This window comes from Pelodiscus sinensis, chromosome 9, assembly GCF_052426305.1.
Source record: "Pelodiscus sinensis isolate ZL-2025 chromosome 9, ASM5242630v1, whole genome shotgun sequence".
Taxonomy (NCBI): domain Eukaryota; kingdom Metazoa; phylum Chordata; order Testudines; family Trionychidae; genus Pelodiscus; species Pelodiscus sinensis.
In genome coordinates this window covers 14,919,596-14,940,177 of record NC_143060.1, presented here as the reverse complement: position 1 = coordinate 14,940,177, position 20,582 = coordinate 14,919,596, and the positions used below count along the sequence as shown (strand labels likewise).

Sequence of the window (20,582 nt, the reverse complement as noted above, 5' to 3'; positions counted from 1 at the left end):
AGGGATGGCTGTGGTCAACCTGTGCCCTACATATTGTGCAGCGGCTGTGTCCTGGCCCCCCAGGAGCAGCTGAGACCCAGGGCTGCTTCTGTCTCCCTGTTTGTGGTCTGGCATCGCAGGGTGCTTTGAGAGATTTTCAGAAGATTCAAAATAACCCCCAGACTGAGCCACACCGCACAATTGAGCAGTTCCAGTTGGGCAGGGGGTTGATTTCTGCACCTCACCTGTAAGGCTGATCAGAAGAAAACCCCCAGGGAGAGATTTAAAGGGGTATTTGCCACCATCTCCCCCCTCCTTGTGGAAATCTTCCAGCCTGAAAACTTTTTTCCCCTTTGACACTTGCATGGTGAACACTAGGGGCTCCCTCCTGCTCCAAGAGAAGTTTTTCCTGACTTTTTTTTTTCTTCCCACTGAAAAAAAAAAATGTGGAGTTAATTATCATATGTATATGTCAGCTTCAGGAAGGGGGCTGTACTTGGCTATCCCCTCCGAGCCGGAGTGACATCGGGTTTCTTTTCTTTTTTGGTGTGTGTTGCTAAAGGGGTGGTGGAAAGGACCTAGGGAAATAAAAGTTCAGACACAAGCCACTGCCAGCAGCAGAAGCCGCCGCCGCAGGAGCAGCCAGCAGCCCCCGATCCCAAGCAGCGCTTTGTGCGAAAGTGGCTTTGCAGGAGCCCGGCTTCCATTCATTGAGCCTGCCTCCCAAAGGGGGCTGAGCGGCCGCTACTCCAACCCCCCGCCCCGGGATTTGGGGGCTTCCAAACTTGTTGGCAAACTTTTCTCGGTTGCATCGTGCCCCCCTTCCTCGCCTCCGCCGAGGACACTGAGCGATTTGAGACCAGCACCCACAGCCTCTCGCCTCTCCCCTGCCTGCCCCCCACCCCCTTGCCCCGGCCGGGATACAACTCAGGAGCCAGCAGCCCCACCGCCAGCCAGCGCCTGCCGCGCCGCCGCCTCGGGACGGGCTCGCTCCCCGCCGGACCATGCAGAACTACAAGTACGACAAGGCGATCGCCCCGGAGAGCAAGAACGGGGGCAGCCCGGCCCTGAACAACAACCCGGCCAAGCGCGGCAGCAAGAAAGGGCTGCTCATCTGCCTGGATCTCTTCTGCCTCTTCATGGGTGAGCGCCGCCGGCCCGCCGCTTTCTCCTCTCTCCTCTGACCCCTGCGCTTTCCTGGGGGCAGCCGCCGCGGCTCGCGCTCTGCGCCCCTCTCTGCTGGAAAGGAAGAGCTTCGGGGGCCGGGGGTGGGGGGGAGTTGCCTCTTGCAAACTTGCTCACTTCTTCCCCCACCTCCAGGCGTTTGGCTGCTGCTGCGGTCTCCTTTGCAGGAGTTTTGTGTGTGTGTGTGTGTGTCTCCTTTGCAGGAGGGTGTGTGTGTGTGTGTGTGTGTCTCCTTTGCAGGAGTTTTGTGTGTGTGTGTGTGTGTGTCTCCTTTGCAGGAGGGTGTGTGTGTGTGTGTGTGTGTCTCCTTTGCAGGAGTTTTGTGTGTGTGTGTGTCTCCTTTGCAGGAGGGTGTGTGTGTGTGTGTGTGTGTCTCCTTTGCAGGAGTTTTGTGTGTGTGTGTGTGTGTCTCCTTTGCAGGAGGGTGTGTGTGTGTGTGTGTGTGTCTCCTTTGCAGGAGTTTTGTGTGTGTGTGTGTGTGTGTCTCCTTTGCAGGAGGGTGTGTGTGTGTGTGTGTGTGTCTCCTTTGCAGGAGTTTTGTGTGTGTGTGTGTCTCCTTTGCAGGAGGGTGTGTGTGTGTGTGTGTGTGTCTCCTTTGCAGGAGTTTTGTGTGTGTGTGTGTGTGTGTTTGTGTGTGTGTGTGTGTCTCCTTTGCAGGAGTTTTGTGTGTGTGTGTGTGTGTGTCTCCTTTGCAGGAGGGTGTGTGTGTGTGTGTGTGTGTCTCCTTTGCAGGAGTTTTGTGTGTGTGTGTGTGTCTCCTTTGCAGGAGTTTTGTGTGTGTGTGTGTGTGTGTGTGTGTGTCTCCTTTGCAGGAGGGTGTGTGTGTGTGTGTGTGTCTCCTTTGCAGGAGTTTTGTGTGTGTGTGTGTGTGTGTGTGTGTGTGTCTCCTTTGCAGGAGTTTTGTGTGTGTGTGTGTGTGTGTCTCCTTTGCAGGAGGGTGTGTGTGTGTGTGTGTGTGTGTCGTCCTCCCCCCCCCCCTTTCTCTCCTGCAGTCAGATGTCTAGTCCCCAGCTGGGTGAAAAATGACTCCCCCCTCCCAAAAAAAAAGGTGCACGGCAAAGATTTGCTGGAGTTTACACGGGCGGCGCCTAAACCGAATTCCACTCTGAGGGGTGTGTGACCAAAGCAGGGGCAAAGCTGTGAAGATGGTACTAAAAGCCACTGGGGCTTAACTTTCGAAACCTGCCCCCCCCCTCCCCTCACAGTGACACAGCGATGTATTGAAAACACAAAGTTCTCCTGGGGTCAGTCCAAATAAAATGGATGTCCCAGCAGAGAGCAGACACAGCTTCTGTCTGTCCCCAGTATGTAAACACAGCATCTCTCTCCCCTCCCCCCGCCGCGGGCTTCAGGAGTAGCTCGGCTAGGGGGACAGGCAGGCTTTTCATGTTGCTTCTGTCTAAGCAAATGTTTGGAAGGTGCCATCTCTGATTTACTCTGCTGGGAACATGGAGCATGCCCCCTGCAGAGTACAATAACTGCGAGGGGGAGGCGGGGGATAATGTGCGTTTTGTCCTACTCGGTTGTTGATGTCGTAAAGGCGTTAGTTGTTTTTCAAACTACAGTGTGAGTCGATATCTGCAACTGAGCAAAAGGGAGGGCAATACATTGGTTGTATGGGTGGATTTGGTACTTTAAGACAGAGGTTGGTTGACATGTTGCAGGTCGGTGTAAGAGGCAGAAAATTACACTGCTAACACTCCTCTTTCACTATAGCAGTGGATCTCCTTAATCAAGAAACAGGCTTGCCTCACCTTCACAAACCCCCTTTGGAAGAGATCTGGTGAGGCAATATTAAATCAGAAGATTGATTAAATCACAATTGTTACTTGTCCTTGTAGGTTTAGCTACCAAGCACTGCTTTGACAGGATGATAGGTGTTTCACAGAGAGATTACACTGATAAAGAAGCCAGGCTTGCTTCTTCTTGAATAAGGCCAGGCGAGGACATGAAAAGATGATCTTCAGACTCTAAACTGGTGAAATCTGGCCTCATTCCACTCACTGCAATGGAGGTTCATCAATGTACATCCCAGCAGGGTTTCACCATGTGCAGAGTAATTTGTGTTGATACTGTCCAGTGTCATGACCTCATGCATGTATATCACATCTTAAAAAGCACTTTCATAATCCTCATACTAACTCCCCAGTGTAAATTAATGCAAGGACAAGACAGAAATCACTCTTGTGAACCCTCCCCCCATTTTCCCCAGGCGTTGTATAGTTTGTAAATGCTGACTGAAATGCCACTTCAAGCAGTTGGGCTCAGAGACATCTTTTCAGGAGGTGAAAGCCCTCTCTCATTACTCTATTATGTGTCATATGGTGATTAACACTTAAACTCAAAGGATTCAGAACAAGCCTCTTAATCCCAGAAAGACTTTGTCAAATGCTCATTTTCCCTTACCTATTGTGTGGAAACAGATAAGAACGTGTTAACTGTTTGCAGTAACCCATCCCTGACTCACTAGGCAAACTCAAGAAAAGTATGGGTGGGTGTGTTTTTGAGGCTGTGAGGGGCTGGGGAAGGTGATTTTTTTCCTTAACCAAATATAGACCTACCGCCTCTGCTCCCAGTGCAAGTTTTGCTTCAGTGGAGTAGGCTCAGACCCCCTGTTTCTCTTCATATTCTCTTTGATACAATTTTGTGATGCTGGAAAATAGCACTAACCTTTCTGACAGTTGTAATTGACAGGAAAGAGAACCAATAGTGTAAGCTTTTATGTTGATTTTTCCAAGCAACACTTCCCTTCCCCCCCATAAGGAAAAATGTACATAAGATGTATAAAATGCACGTGTTAAACATAGCATAGAGACTGGAGAAAACACTTGAGGTTTATTGAAGGGTTTTGTGTTTGTTTTGCTTTGGGTTTTTTGCCTCTAAATGATGTATCACAACACTCTGTGCTGGCAACAAAAGAAAAAGATATGGCTCTAAACAGTATCCAGGGGGCACTGTGGTCTAGTGCATCAAACATAAGACCAGAAATCCCAGATCTGTGTTCCAATTCTGTTTCCAGTATAGATTTGCTGTGTATCCTCAGGGAATTAAACTTTCTGTGCTTCAGGTATCCCATCTGAATAACTGTACTTATTCACATTAGTAAGCTTCAAGGACACCTACAGAGGGATGCTGCATATCAAACAACTAATAACTTAACAAAGGACTAAGCACATTTCATGAATTATAGAAACAGCTGGGAAGAAAGCAATAGGCATTGCAGGTTACTTTTGGCTGTTGGGATATATCATTTGTTCTAGTTCAATTTTCCCCTCACCCTTCAAAGGTACAGATGTCTTGTTATATGTATTTATAGGATAAAAAAATAACAATTTCCTTGGAGTATCATGCGTGCACCAAAGAAAGTAATTTAAGGCATCTTGTTGTAACAGAAATCTAGAAATCTGTTGCTGTGCTTTGGCTAGAGAAACTGCGTTTTCACTTAAAGAAAAATATAACATTTTCAACAGTTTCTCTCAAAATACCTTGCATTCTGGAATATCCAGCATTTGAAAATAGTTATGTATAAGGTTGAATATTTAATTGATTCATGCAGGAAAAGTCGACTGGCTTCCAACAAATAAATTAATAACAGAAGCATGTGATTTTAATATTCTAGACACCAGAGTCTTTAAAACAATTGTTTCTGCTTAGAGCACATTTTTCTGAAGACTGTCAGTTTGATTTAATTTTTACGTAGTTTATTGATCATCTGGTCTCTATTACTAGGCACTAATATATTAAGAAGAGAGACATGGTTTTCTCTTTATATTCCCACAGGAATACAGAGTAGTGCAGAAAGCTTAATCTTCTTATATCTGGAAAAAATAAAATATACGATATGCTCTGTATAAAACCAATGTTAAGTAAAAAGATATAAACTAGCCTGACTAACCTCATTCTTCTAAAAAGAAGGTTAAATTCCTCGAGAAATTATTCCTACGGATCAGATCCTCCAAACACTCCCATGAGTTCTGTTAATTCTAACTGCACACCTTGCACAAGCAAATACTACTTGAATGAATAAAGTTTTGGAGACTGGAGTCCTAAACTCTACAGGAATTATCTGTCACGTGTTACCAAAGCACCAATTTACTGCTTATGTTAGAGGTGGATAGTGTATGCAGTGTAACTGCCCATTTATGTTGCTTTGATGCCGATTATTTCAAGTGAGGGCAGAAGGTGAATGGTGCATATTCTAGTATATGTAAGTAATATGTGAAAGTGAGAACATAATTTGAGCAGCTGATTGAAGGAGTCTTGAGTCTGGCTTAATCATGTGCAGATGCATACAGCTAGTAAAACTGTAATAAGACAATTATATAACCTGTTACCATGATGTACGTGTGTGGAAGGTCTTTACAAATGTACTCAAATTAATAATAATTTCAGGATTGTTGAGGGATTGATTATTCTGTGTCACAACTACCATATGTGAGTACAGTAACAAAGATCAGAAGCTATTAACATCAAGGGAAGGAACTTTTCTGTTGACCAGCTGACAGAAGAAGAGTCATTACTTTCTTAATACAATCTCATCCAGGGAAGAGAAACCAGTAAAATTTTGTAGTGTTCATGAGCTCTTGATTCCCATCTAATCTTTATTTTATACCTTTAAGCTTTTAAGAAAAAAAAGGCCTGTTTTAGTTAAGCGTAGTTTGTGTTCATTTGTTTTTGATGCAAAGAAGGTACTTCAGCAAAAGGAAATGTGATCTATTGGCAAAGAGGGGACAAATTTAAGAAGATGAATGCTCAATTGATTAGTAAAATGAAGAGTAGTGACTCCTCTTTATCACTAACATGATCTATTTTATGGTGGTGGGATGCAGTAGTAAAGATACCTAGCTGAATTCTCAGCTGGTGCAAGTCATCAACGTCCCCTTGAATTGAGTGGACCTGTGCTGATTTATATCAGCTGAGAACCTAGCCCATAATATACAGAATAACAAGGAGACAAGTCTTTAGGCTCTTCTGATTTGGAGGTGGCTCATACAACTATTAAAACTTTCCTTTTCATTTGCAATATTCTATGATGCCACATTTATTTCTACCAGAAATATTCTTTTAATCTAATGTGAATGTGTTATTTGAGTGGGCAAATATAAAATATTCTTGAAATTTCTATTAAAAACATGTTTTCTCCACTATTAACTTTTCAGTAGTTACTTCTGTATAGAGTCCTTTGTTTAAATACATAATCAACCTCCTTCTGAGAGCAAATTACCAATGAGAAGATTAGATGTGTGTGTATGTGTGTGTGTATGCGTGTGCGCTCATGCGCTTTTATGTGAAACATTTGTTCTGGGACAGCCAGATGGAAATAAGTACAGTAGCCTTTCTCAGGTGCTTCCCTTCACTTAAATGTGAATAGGTATGGAAACCTAACCCCACCTTAGTTTCCACCCATCACTAAGTAAAATGTTTATCCTAATGCAAGCAGAATGGTAAACACTGAAAAGTAGTCATATCTTTACTTCAGAGAAATCAGTGGGAATAAACCAGTTGAAAAGTTGGCAGGAAAGGAGACATTTTACTGGCTGTCATTTAATTACAGGTTGAATGGATTCTGCAAGAAATACATTTGAGTCAATTAAAGCTTATACTGAGAACAACTCTGACAATATTCAGTTACTGAGCCACAGATGAGGAGTTCTTTTTCAGTTCTGTGGCCTGCAATGTACAGGAAGCCATCCAAGATGATCATGATAGTTCTTTCTGACCTTGAGAGCAATGAGTAATGTCTACATATTAACTTTCCTTTTTGGCCATGAGCAATGTCCACAGATTAAGCACCTTCATTAGTTGGACTCTAAACTACTAGGTTATCTGGAAAAAATCCCCTCTCTGTTTCCTTCCTCATTGAAGCCAGCCAAGAATCCCTAATCATCCATCTTCTTGGGTGTTTGTTATGTTTAATTGGAAAACGATATGTACACAGGTCTGGTTAGAGTTCTGCCAGGAAGGAGTTAAGACTCTACAGTGCTCCAGCTACACAGTTAAATGCAGATTGAACCTTTCTAGTCCTGCACTCTCTGTTCCAGCAACATCCGTGGTCCAGCATGATTTTAGTTAGCTGTGTGTCCACTCATCATGGGTGTGGCCCAGTTTCCCGTGGCCCCATAAAGTTTGTTTACAGCCACCAGTCCTGGCTGTGAGTATTCTGTGTTGTTATTTAGCTCTAATTTACCCGTAACAGCCCAGTAAGCAGTAGAAGTGTTGGTAATGCCGGTAGACAATATTGACCTTCCGTGATTCTGCAAATTCTCTGGTTTGGCATAGGTCAGGTCCCAGGGGTGCGAGAGTAGAGAGATTCAACCAGTAGGAGCAAGACCCACTTCACATTCAAGAGTAAATTGTAGGACAAGCATGCCGCTCTCTATGCCACTGTTAGAAAGGTTTAAAAAGCAAGGGGGGGAAAGGAGCTCCTGCTCTTGTTGGGAGTGCCTAGTTCCATCTGCGTATTACGCCATGACCAATCACACATTCCTTTATCTTTGCTGACAGTCTTTGATACCTCTCCCCCGTGCACAGAGCAGTGTTTGGCAGCAGTAATGCATAGCAAAAGGGAAGCGTGTATGGTCTATGAAGCCCAGACACAGAGAAAGAGAGACACTGTCAGCCAGCCAGAAACCCTGTGCAGGCAAACTGCCATTCGTTAAGGCAGGAAGGATTACCACCGTGTCGTGGTGGGCTGGAGAGCATGGGCACTCAGGTTAGTGTTCAAAAGCAACCGACATGCCCACAGCCATCCCTGGGTAGCAGACACAGGATATTCTCCCTGGCCCACCTCATGTTAAAATTCACTATGACTCTCTGAGTGAAGGCTTCACTGTCAGTGGCACTGCTGCATAGCATGACTGTACAACTGAGTGGCAATGTTTTCCTGGCAAGGGATGTACATAGATCTAGGCAAATTAATAGAGGAGGATCCATGTTTGGATGCCCAATTATACACACCAAATTGACCCTTCATGAGAAATGTCTTCAGCAAGGTCGGTTTGTAGACAGCCAGTTTATTCCATGTAAAAACCTGTGGACAAACTGGATCAGTTGCCTGGAGCATGGGTTGGGTGCAGGTTTCGAATAATGGGCTAGACACTCCTGCCTTCCCACTTTGCTTCCTGCATAGCAAAAGCCCTTTCCACTATCCTATAGTTGGGCTGCATTGGAAGGTGCCTGGACCATTGTTAAATGCATGGTACTCTGCACGGCACGGCCTGGTTTTGCTGGGCAGGGGACTTATGTCAGGAGAGTGCTAGCCACCTGAACTTTTCAACAGGTGCTCAGTCACACATCCTTTCTGTGAAAGCAGGGAGGACTCTGTCAGCAAGGTCAATAAGGCTGATTGTGATCTTCAGGAACTTTTTTATAGCTCACACAGGGACAGTAACTTTCCAGAAGTCCTAGTGGTGCCACATGACAGACAGTTTTCATTTAACCTAACTGGTTGTTGGAATTCTGGACGTCAAATGATAGACTGTCTTGAATTGTGAAGCTTATGTAGATTGCTTTTTACATTGGACAGCTGTAAACCACTGTTTTCTCTTATACTTTTAACTCACTACATCACTCTGCCTGAACATTGCTTTAATTTTATCCCTTACTGTCATCAGTTCAGGGCAGTCAATACACTAGATAACTGCTACATCTGGGAAATCTAGAAGCAACCAAGAATCAATCAATCTATCTATCTATCTATCTATCTATCTATCTATCTATCTATCTATCTATCTATCTATCTATCTATCTATCTATCTATCTATCTATCTATCTATCTATCTATCCACTCTCTCACACACACACACACACACACACACACAGAAAGAGTTCTGGCTTGATCCTAAACTGCACTTTAAAAAATAAACCTAAATATTATATGTGCACTAGTTTGAAATGTGTATGTGAGCAGAGGATGTAATCTAGTCAGGGAAAAAAACGTGTGTACAAAATTGTGCCTCCTTCCTACTTTTCAGGAGCAAAATTTTCCTGGGACCTGATCATGATCCTCTATAAATCAATGGGAGCCGTAGTAGGATCATGACTACATTTTAAGGACAAGGTCTAAATACAAGGGGTGTTGCAAAAACAAAGGCATGTTGGACAAAGCAGCGTTAATGGTGGCATTGTGAAAGAAGATTCTGACTGTGCAGGGTCCATTTTAGCTTTAGATGACATTTTTCAATTCACTCCTAAAAAAACCAAGTGGTAACCAACCATTCAAGATGTAAACCTGTCTGAAAACACTAAGCAGCAAAAACTCCACAGTTTAATGGGCATCTTCTTCTTCTCTAAAATGGCTATGAGGTTGCTCATCAGAAGAATTAGTATATAACACACAACACAAACCAATTGGAGTGCGAATGTTTACCTCACTGTTGGGACTGCAGCGTCAGGCAGAATTGTGAACTTTTTCTGATATTGAACATTTTATTATCTGTTGGATCTGTTCTGGTGACTCTCCTTGAAACATTTTAATGGGCTTTTCCTGCCCACTCTTCATTAGGAGAAAAGATAAATACAAGCTGAACAGATAGCTTTGTGGAGATACCATGAGGCCCAAGACCCTTGAATGTAAGTGTTACCTAGGAACTGGCAGGGTCTTTCACCATCTTGCGTATGGCCGGTTCTGGAGCTGTTGTAAGTCACAGGCTTCTGAAGTGATATCTTGGCATTGGACTGCATTCATTTGGCTGGTTACTTTCAGCTTTGTTTTTGGAACTGTGATTCCTTTGGTATTTGGTGGGCTTCTAATTAGGTCCGAAATTAGTATCCATGTGTGCTCGATGTCCTCAACTCAGCAACTCTCTGGAGAGAATAATGAAGGTGGCCATGGGCAACTGAAAACAGAGTAATCAGTGATGGATTAATGTGTGAGAAACCTTTGACATAGTTTCTTTTATTATCCTTACATACTATACAAGTATGTACTGTAAAGCAGAATATTGTTAGCAATTACGTTTTAAAAGTTAGTTATCCTTTAACTAAATTATATACCTTCTAAGCCAGACTATCAGTTAACTTGCACCTGTTGAGCTCTACTCCTAGCTACACTGTATCTACACTGATCACTTTGGGTCAAAGGAAATTAAATGGGATAATTGTAATATGTGATATGCTCAAATTACTATTTATCTATTATGGTAGTACATAATATATTTATTACATTTATTCCAGAAGAGCTTTTCATTATCTTTGTTTACAGAGAGTGCAGAAGTTAAAGTAAAGCATTAAGATGCATTAAGCATTATCATCATGACTGGTATGGAGAAAGTAAACAAGGAAAAGCTATTTACTTGTTCCCATAACATAAGGACTAAGGGTTCACCAAATGGAATTAATAGGCAGCAGGTTTAAAACAAACAAAAGGAAGTTTTTCTTCACGCAGTGCACAGTCAACTCCTTGCCAGAAGATGTTGTGAAGAATGGGACTTTAACAGGGTTCAAAAAAAGAACTAGATACATTCATAAAGGTTAGGCTCACAAATACTTATTAGCCAGGACAGGTAGGAATGGTGTCCCTAGCTTATGTTTGTCTGGGGCTGGAAATGGATGACAGTAGAGGGATCGTTTAATGATTACCTGTTCTGTTCACTCCCTCTGGGGCATCTGGAATTGGCCATTGTTAGAAGACACTTTACTGAGCTAGATGGATCTTTGGTCTAACCCAGTATGGCCGTTCTTATGTTCTTAAGATTCATCTGCTTGATTCTGAACTTTTAAAATTTCATTTGATCATACATGACATTTTAGGCAATTCAGGTAGGATCTGGGTTGTCTCGAGAGACACCATTCTCTCAGTGAATGCCTGCCTCACTAGATTTGTGTCCTGAGTAATTGATCATTTTCATGAAAATGACCTAGGCAGATTTCAGTAGGAGGGCTGCTGAGAGGCAGTGAGATAAAGCAGAGGCATCCTGTCAGGTTGTTGCAGCCAGAGATTATCCAAAACAGTATGGATACGCTGTCCATAACCCTACATATCCTATTTTGTGCCTGCAAATTAGGGAGTTAGATATTTACATGCCCTGATCTGGGCTGGAAATGAATTGGGTCTGATTATTTGTGAGTGCAAGAAGGACAGTTGAATTAAGGTTCCTTTACAAATTAGGGACTATGGCTTTGCATATAGCAAGCTCAGTCCTCCATATTTCACTTGCACAATATACCTATTGATGCCAATAGTCACCCTTCGGATAGACTATTTTTAATTTAAGTACAATCTAATTCCAATTACCCGAATTCTCTGTATCTGAGAAGCCACAATGCGTCCCTCATGTGGCCCTATGTTAGGTAATAGTACTTCTGTTTATCCGAACATCTGGCTATCTGAAGTTTTCAGACGTCCCCCAGGTCATTTGGATCAATGGGATTGCACACTCCCTAGAGGAGCACTGTGTTTTCAGTGCTATGTGCAGGGGGGCAGCTGTGCCCAATGGGAGGTGCAGGGGTGTTGCCTGTGAGTGGATGCAGTATGCAGAGCGAGGAGCTGAGAGAGGGACATGTTGCTGCATCTGTGGAATGCCCAGGTGAGAGCTGCCCAGAGCCCTTACTCCCATACCTCTCCCACTCCTGCTGTTGCTGGGGGAGGGAGGCGAGACTGTCCCAGCAGTAGCCGGTGTGACAGGCCCAGGGCCTGCTAGAGCTGCTTCTGTGGTCTCTGGACCAGGCACACCAGCTGCTGAAGAAGTCCCAGAGAGTCATGGAACCTGTGACTTCTGCAACCTCTGTGACAAACCCACAGCCTTAACGATCAGATCTGTCCCTACGGCTGTGTCTACACTGGCATGAATTTCCGGAAATGCTTAAAATGGAATACTATTCCGTTTTCAGTTTTTCCAGAAAAGGAGCGTCTACATTGGCAAGCTGCTTTTCCGGAAAAGCCCTTTTTCCGGAAAAGCGTCTGTGGCCAATGTAGACGCGCTTTTCCGGAAAAGAGCCCCGATCGCCATTTTCGCGATCGGGGCTTTTTCCCGGAAAAGACTACTGGGCTGTCTACACTGGCCCTTTTCTGGAACAGTGTTCCAGAATAAGGACTTATGCCCGAGTGGGAGCAGAATAGTTTTTCCGGAATAGCGGCTGATTTTGTACAGTAGAGCATCGTTTCTTTTCCGGAAATTCAAGGGCCAGTGTAGACAGCTCACAGCTTATTCCGGAAAAGTGGCTGATTTTCCGGAAAAAGTGGCCCAGTGTAGACACAGCCTACATGTAGAGGTGAAGCATCCTGTTATGGGGGCACAATAACTTGAGCTGGCTGATCATCCCCATTAAGTCTGCAGTGAAGGTTTGCCCTGAAAGCCATGATCTGGCAAACATTTATGCCAATGAGTAGGTCCACACTGAAATTCAGTGGAACCGTGCTTGTGGTTAAATGTACGTTAGTGTTTGCAGGGTCAGGGCAGTGAAATGTTTGTAGGATCAGCAGCCACTGTCCTTTTATCAGTAGCATCCACTGAAGAGCAGGCCTGTTCCTCCTTTCACTAACTCAGACGGGAAGACTGAGATTGGCTGGTTAGCAGTTGTGGGCGTACCTCTCTTTCATGCAGTAAATGACAGGTTTTCTGACAACTTGCTCCTTGGAAGGTGGTAGTTGCAGATGCTTGTCACCGCAAAAAGGAAGTGACAAAATGGTATCACACCTATATGTAACTAACCACAAAATGGTTTTATTGTAAACTAGTCAAAATTACAGCTCTCTGGGAAAGTTTTTACAGTATTGCCGTAGGGCCAGACAGCAAAATTCATTTGAATTCCATCTCTGATGTTTTCATTTGTTATATTTCTTCAGAATATAGGCATAATTGCATGACTTCTAATGGATTTGCCCAAACATTTAATTATAAAGAGCAAAAAAGACAGTGAATGTGGTGGAAAGCATTTTCTTCTTCCCAGTCTTTCTGATAGTTTCAAAGTAATTACAAGTCTTCATGTTGGATGTTATGCCACTTTCTTTAATCCCTTTTGCAGAGGTCAGTTCATGCTGTCCGGAACTAATACAGGAGATGGCTCCAGTTATCTTTCCTACTGGTGTTTACAGGAAAGTCTTCACCAGAGTCATTGTAAATTGCCCCGTCCCATCCATAGCAACTGGCCAGGAACTCCAAACACTTCTTAGCAGCAGTGACTCAAGCTTCATAGCTTTTTGTAAAGCGCTAGCAAAAATATACTGACTTGACCCTTCTTTTTAAACTGATATTTTTGTAAGGCTAACACTGCTTAAAAATATCTCATTACAACATTGTCTTTACTGATCCCCTGTTGAGTTCTTTTTAGGGAATCTCCTTCTGTGTTTGTTTTCCAAATGATGTTCTGCCACTGGTCTAATTATTTGGGGCAGATTCTCAGCTGCTGTAAATCAGTGTCACGCTACGGAAGTCTATAGAAATAGTACATTTGATACCAAGCAGAGGGTCGTGCGCTTTGTGTTAAAAACAAGTTGTTCGTATGATTGCATAAATCTTTAATTCTGGGGGTTTTCTCTAGTCATGCATTATTTATTTATTATTTATTATTGTATCACAGAAGCACTTGGGCTTGGTGTACACTAGATCAGGCAGGTCATCTTAAGGCATAGCTGGATTTGGCTTATTTTAAGACAAGCTGCCATAGTGTCTACATTGTGGGAGGCTGACTGGAGCACTTGCTCCCATTGGCTTCCCTTACTCCTCACAGAATGAGGGTACAAGATGTCAGTGGGGTCTGCCCTCAGCATTCAATTTGGGGGGTCTACACTAGACCCGATAAATCAAACACTAGAAGATGGACTTCCGGAGGTTCTCTCTTGTCTATAATGTAGACATGCCCATAGAGTCTTCAACTGAAATCAGATCCCTATGGCGCTACATGCTGTACAAATGCATAGTAAGAGATGGTCTTTGTCACAAGGAGTTTAAAATCTAAATAGACAAGTCAAACTAAGGATTAGGGGAAAAAGATGAATTTTTAGTCTCAGTTTTCAGGTGGTAAACTGAGGCACAGCGATTAAGGGCCACATTTTTAAAGCTGGTTGGGCACCTAAAGATACAGAGAGGCACCTAGTGGGATTTTCAAAAGTGCCTATGCGCCTAACTCACATAGGAATTAGGTGCCTGTGCACTATAATTAGGTGCTTTTGAAAATCCCATTGGGTGCCTAATACTTTACCCAAAGTCACAGAGGAAGCCTTGTGACAGAATCATAGAATAGTAATAGAACTGGAAGGAACCTTGAGAGTCCTCAAGTCCAGTTCCCCGCATTCATGGTTGCACCATCCCTGACAGGTGTTTGTCTACCCTTCACTTAAAAATCCACAGTGATAGAGATTCCACAACCTCCCTCAACAGTTTATTCCAGAGTTTAACCACCCTGGAATTTAGGAAGTTTTTCCTATTGTTCAACCTAACTCTCCCTTGCTGCATTTTAAGCCCATTGCTTCTTGTCCTAGAAGAGGGAATTAAACCCAGAGCTCCCAAGTGCTAGTCCATTGTGTTAAACTTCATCTCAAAGAAGGAATGCAGCTAACTTCTGTTAGTATTAATGGGAGTTCTGTAAGTCACCAGACTGCTCGGACTTTATTAATGTTTGACTTACCGAACCTATTAAAGTTTACAAATTTCATTGACCATTGGTTCATGTGTACTTTTCCTCAAATAAGAGGAAATGGGCATCATGCCATCTGGCTAACTTTTGCATTTGGAACTGGCACAACCAAACGTGGAATAGAAGAGTTGTGTTGAACCTTACTTAAAATGAGCATGAGACACCTGTTCAACAATCACACATAATACAAATGGGTAATCCTAAAGAGAAATGATTTACTCAATTTTATCTCCTACTTGGGCAGGTTGAAACCTTTCTAGTCCGACAGCCTCAGGACATCACTGGTGCCAAAACAGAGAATTTGTCGAACCATGGGAGGCCAATATTGTCTGGCAACATTTCCATCACTTCCACTGCTTACTGGGCTGTTAAAAGACATTTAGGGGTTAATTAGAGCTAAATAACAGCACAAAACACTGAGTCAGGACTGGTGGTTGTAAACAAACTTTATGGGATTGCAAGAAACTTGGCCATACCCATGTTAAGTGGACATCAGTCTAACTAAAATCATGCTGGAGCGTGGATGTTGCCAGACCAGAGAGTGCAAGATTAGAGTCTATAATCGATAAACCAATAAAAATCCTTCCAATTTGATTAGCCACGAAAGGTTATGCTTTTATTTTAGGGTCTGATCCTTCCCTATAAGAGTGGTTGTAGGATTGGGCCCTATATTCCATTCACATAGGTTCGTATTTTATTTATAAAGAAGGATAATAAAGTATATTTTTCTTAGTCAAGAAATCTTTGTCACTTTCATATTGCCATGGGAGGAGGGCAGTTTGAACATGCAGATGTCTTTCTGGTGCAACTTCCACAAAGCAGTTAAAAACCAAGGTAACAGCAATGTTTTGAGTGAAGGGGCATGAAATGTGGGATAGGTTCAGTGTGTTTCTGTGCCATTGTTGGAGTCCTATTCAATCTGCAGCTGAATAGTAGAGTGATTAGCATGTGGGCAAGTTTCTAAAGCATTGGCCTGTATGCTTTTTCTTCAAGGACAAGCTTTGTGGTATTTATTTTTCTGACTGAGTTGGCATGAATCTTTGACAAATACAAACCCATGAAAAAGTCAGGTGGGGTTTTGGAGAAGGCCTATTTTGATAAAATCTGCACATTCAAGGTTACGCAGAAGCTTTCTAAAGGTTGGGGTCTAAGTGCTATTACAGAATGTATTCTGGACACAGCTTTTTTTTTAATTGGTAGATGGCTACAAATAGGATATACTGTCAGCAGTAGTCCTCACTGGAGTCCCCTGCATGGATATAATTATGCCTTTAGACCCTGATCTTTCTTGCATTGAAGTCAATTGCAAAACTGCTTATTCTCTATCACTGGCAGGACAAAAAATGTGAGGTTGATCAGAGTCAAATGCAGTTGGGGGCAAACTGCCTGCTTCCAGAGAGGTTGATTAAATCAACAGGGCCTGAATCTGATTTCAAACAGGCATAAGTTCTTTGGTTTCAATGCAATTCCGCTCATTTGATAGTGATGGGAAATGTCGACATCAAGACAGAGTGCCTGTTAGCCTGAGTCAAATACAAGCTATTGGCTGTTTATAGGGGTGCATCTGGATAAGAGTATCTATGGTCTGTGTTATTCAGATAGGGTTATCAGGTGTCCGGTTTTTAACCAGACAGTCCAGTATTTGAGTTTTCTGTTCAGGAAACAAATTGAGAAAACATAAATGAGAAAATATCAGTGTCCGGTATTTTCTAAATAAGATGTAATGTAGATTGTGATGTAATGTCAAGTGTGTCCGGTATTTTTGTTAAAACCATCTGGCAACCCTATATGCAGAGGACCAGACTTGATGTAAAGTCTGTGAATGAAATCGGAGTCAAACCACTCAGGCAGTGGATTTGTGCCAGTCCCTGATAAGAGCCAGTTCTCAGTCAAAGTGATTTGAAAGCATTCCCATTGTTTGAAGGAAGTTGAAACATGCCTTTGAAACCACTGCTGGGTTGAAGGGCAGATAGCATATAATCAGGACATTTCCCCCCTACAGCATATATAGTAGAAGCTTAGTTGCTGGATGAATTTAGAGTACTATAAATGAAAAGCAAAAATTAACCTCGTTGGAATATTGGCTCTATTACTGTCATATAAATGCATTACATAGCCCCTTATTCTGCACTGTGCATTTTGGCCTTATATTGCCATCCACAAGGTATGTTTAGAATAGCTAGGAATTTTGATTAAGGGTGTGAGCTAAATCAACAAAAGGAAAGGGATATTCTAATTAAGGGTTTAGAGCCCAGTCCAGCTCCCATTGCAGTCAAAGGCAAGAATTCCACTGACTTGGGTACCTTGGTTCTACCCTGCCTTTTAGGGTCGGTTACCCCATGTGTAGCTGGGTGCAGTCGGGAAGTAAACTGCCAGCAGAATGGAGTGGAATAGCATTGCAGCTCTCGTTCTGCTCAGAGACAATAAATGCTAACACAGCGAAGCAGGGGGACTCAAGTTCTCAGCGACTTACCTCACTTTGGTCTGCTTGGGTGGGGCTTTATCAAAGCCCACTAAAATCAAGAGAAAGGACCCTCCCCATTGACATGACTTGGCTTTGGATCAGACCGAGGGGGTCTCAAATGACTGGCTGGATTCTACTGTAATGGTAATGGTATTGCGGAATCTAGGCATTGTATAATGAGTCTCAGCCTTCATTCAGCTTGTGTTCAGAATGGACACTTAAAGTCATTTGTGTGATGTAAGAGTAAGTGGGATTCTGAACCGCCTCACTAGTACTACAGGTTGAACCTCTCCAGTCCAGCTTCTTCAAGACCTGACGAGTGTCGAACCAGAGAATTTGCTGAATCATAGGAGGTCAATATTGTCTAGCAGCATTACCAACAACCTTTCCACTGCTTTCAAGGCTCTGAAAAGACATTTGGGGTAAATTAGAGCTAAATAACAGCAGAGAATATGAAGAGCCAAAAATAGTGGCTGTAAACAAACTTTTCGAGATGCAGGAAACTTGACCAAATTCATGATAAGTGGATAGCCAGCTAACTAAAATCATGCCAGACCAGGGAAGTTGCTGGACCAGACAGTGCCTGATTAGAGAAGTTCAATCTGTAGTAGAAGAAGGCTGGGTTCAAAAGTCAAGAAATGAGGAGGTAGATCAGATTGAAACATTTAGGTCTGAAACATTTAGCTCAGCATCATATTAACTCAAAGCCTCACACGTAAATTAAGCTACTGCATTATAATTGATTTGTATTCCAGGAGTGCTTGAGGCCCTGACTGAGACTGAGCTCTCATTGTTCTGGGTGCTGAACAGACACATAGCAAGAGACAGTCCCTGCCTCCAAAGACACAAGTGAGAAAGGCCGGCTTATTATTACCCTCATTTTCCAGATGGGACATAGAGAGTTTTAGTGATTTGCATCAGGTGGCACAGGAAGTCTGTGGCAGATCTAGGAGCTAAACCTAAAACCTACCTAGCCCCGGTCCCATGAGTCCATGCTTCCTCTCATGTGATGTAGTGCCTACGATTGTGCTTTCAGATAAGAAAAGCACACTTTATTTTCATTTACCTTTGAAGTAGTCCAGCTTTGGAGGACAAACTGCATTTCAAGCTTTTTGGTGTATCTTAACCAGTATCATTTAAGGATAATTAAAAGTATCTTAAACTGGGAGGAGAGGTGAGGGAAAGAATTTAGCTCTTCTGGTAGCAATTAAAGACTAAAGCATTGTTGGAAGTAACTTTGTAATACTTTCTTTTTTCTCTCTTTTAACTTGAAACGAGTTCCTTAGCAATGTACGTGCCCCAGCCCTGAGATTTTGAAAGCTATTATGGGACCACAAACCTGCTGGCGGATCTTTCCGCTGCCAAGATTTCTGAGCATTTAAAAAAGCATTGGTGGCGGGGGGGGGGGGGGGGGGGGGGGAGGGGGGGGAGAGGGGAAAGTGAGTTTCAGTCTTAGGATATGCTGATTTGGAAAGAGAATACAAACAAAGAGGCTTTTCAGTAGAGAAGCTGAGGCTTGGCTTCTCTCTAGAGCAGTTTAGGGTTAGTGGTGAAGCATCCGGGGGACTAGACCGATGTGAGATGGATGCAGGAAAGTAGAAGACTTCTCAACACAGTGTGGTTTTGTTTTACAGGCTATGTCTACCCTACAGAGTTTTTTTCAGAAAAATGGTGGGTTTTCCAAAAAAACATCACTTACGTCCACACTGCAATCACGTTCTTTCGAAAAAAAAATCGAAAGAACAGAGGGGTTTTCCCGACATTGGTAAACTTCTTTCCACGAGGAAGAAGCCTTAGCCTAAGGCGTGCATGGACGGGGAGAGGGAGTTCTTTTGCAAGAAGAGGAAAGAGGAAAAAGCACAGATACCCTAGGGCTGTGTCTAGACTACACCTCTCTGTCGACAGAAAGATGTAGATTAGGCACGTCGAAATTGCTAATGAAGTGGGGATTTAAATATGCCATGCTTCATTAGCATAAATATGGCCGCTGCTTTTTTTTCTAAACGGAGCTTTTTCGAAAAAAGCGGCAGTCTAGACGCGGATCTTTCGAAAAATAAACCCTTTTTCGAAAAATCTTGTAAACCTCATTTTTTGAGGAATACAGGATCTTTCAAAAAAGGGTTTGTTTTTTGACAGATCCGCATCTAGACTGCCGTTTTTTTTTGGAAAAAGCTCCATATTTAAATCCCTGCTTCATTAGCAATTTCGACGTGCCTAATCTACATCTCTCTGTCGACAGAGAGGTGTAGTCTAGACGTACCCTAGTGGCCATACAGTCCATAGCAGTCACAGCTTACATGCAAGAGAGAGTCCATTCAGTGTGGACGCCATCTTCGGAAAAAGCAGATCACTTTTTCAATGCGCTTTGGCAGCGCGGACGCTCTTTCAGAAGAAGTTTTTTCAGATGATCTTTTCCGGAAAAGCTTCTTCCGAAAGAAGCCTGCTGTCTAGACATAGCCCCAGGCAAGGGAATAAGCTGTAGTGCTTGTCTCTTTGCCATGCTTGCAGGGGAATATAGTTTTGTGTTTTTGTGATAGAGATACGGGGGAGATTCTCTTCCCACAAGGCTAAGAGAATTTCTCTCCCTAGCATCTCTGGTTTCAGGAGCCCTGCTTGTGTCTCTGTCTGTCTGCCCCAGTCAGTGCAGCCACAATCGCACCACTCCACAATGAGCTGCTTGGGAAGGGCCATTTGCCTCTGAAATCACAGTCCAATTGCGGGTGGATTACAGAAGACAGATATGAGGGGAGGGGAAGAGTTGAGAAGGGAGCTACGTAGGTATTGTGGCTACCTAGGCAAGTAGCCAGATCTAATAAAGGAGGGAGAATGTTAGAAGGCAAGGGATAGAGATGAACAAGAATGCACTGTACCCGGCCCCAATAAGGAACTGCCACTTGGGCTAACGGAGGAAAAGGAAAGAGGGAAGGAGGAGCGACGGAGGGCAAGGATCTGTGCCCACTTCTGTCAGTGTTCATAGGGTAACAGCTGAAGGTGGAGGGTGGTAAGCTCTTTTGGAGCAGGCACTGTCGTTTCATTGCATGTGTATAGCGCTTAATACACAATGGCCCCAACCCCCCAGTCAGGGCCTCTGTGTGCCACCATAATACAAACCTATAATACTACAAAGAAGAAAGGAGCTGTGTATAATGTCCTAGTGGAGTCATTTGGGTATTTTTTTTATGGATACCAGCTGGTCTTAACAGGGGAGAGCTGAACTGTTTATGATCCTTCTCCCATATTTGTTGTTTTTCTACTTTTGGCCAGGATAAAGCATGCCCCAGAACTACTGATTTTCTTTCTTTCTTTCTTTCTTTCTTTCTTTCTTTCTTTCTTTCTTTCTTTCTTTCTTTCTTTCTTTCTTTCTTTCTCTCTCTCATAT

The 20,582-nt window shown here is 43.2% G+C and overlaps 1 protein-coding gene across 1 annotated transcript in view; it reads left to right on the top strand.

Moving 5' to 3' along the window:
* The first annotated feature begins 487 nt into the window (after positions 1-487).
* PLPP3 (phospholipid phosphatase 3) overlaps positions 488-20,582 on the top strand; it is an 80,663-nt gene continuing 60,568 nt past the window's right edge. Inside the window, exon 1 of the mRNA XM_075936053.2 lies at positions 488-1,122. Coding sequence (XP_075792168.1) covers positions 984-1,122 — 139 coding nt within the window. The 5' untranslated portion in view covers positions 488-983. The remainder of the gene's footprint in view (positions 1,123-20,582) is intronic.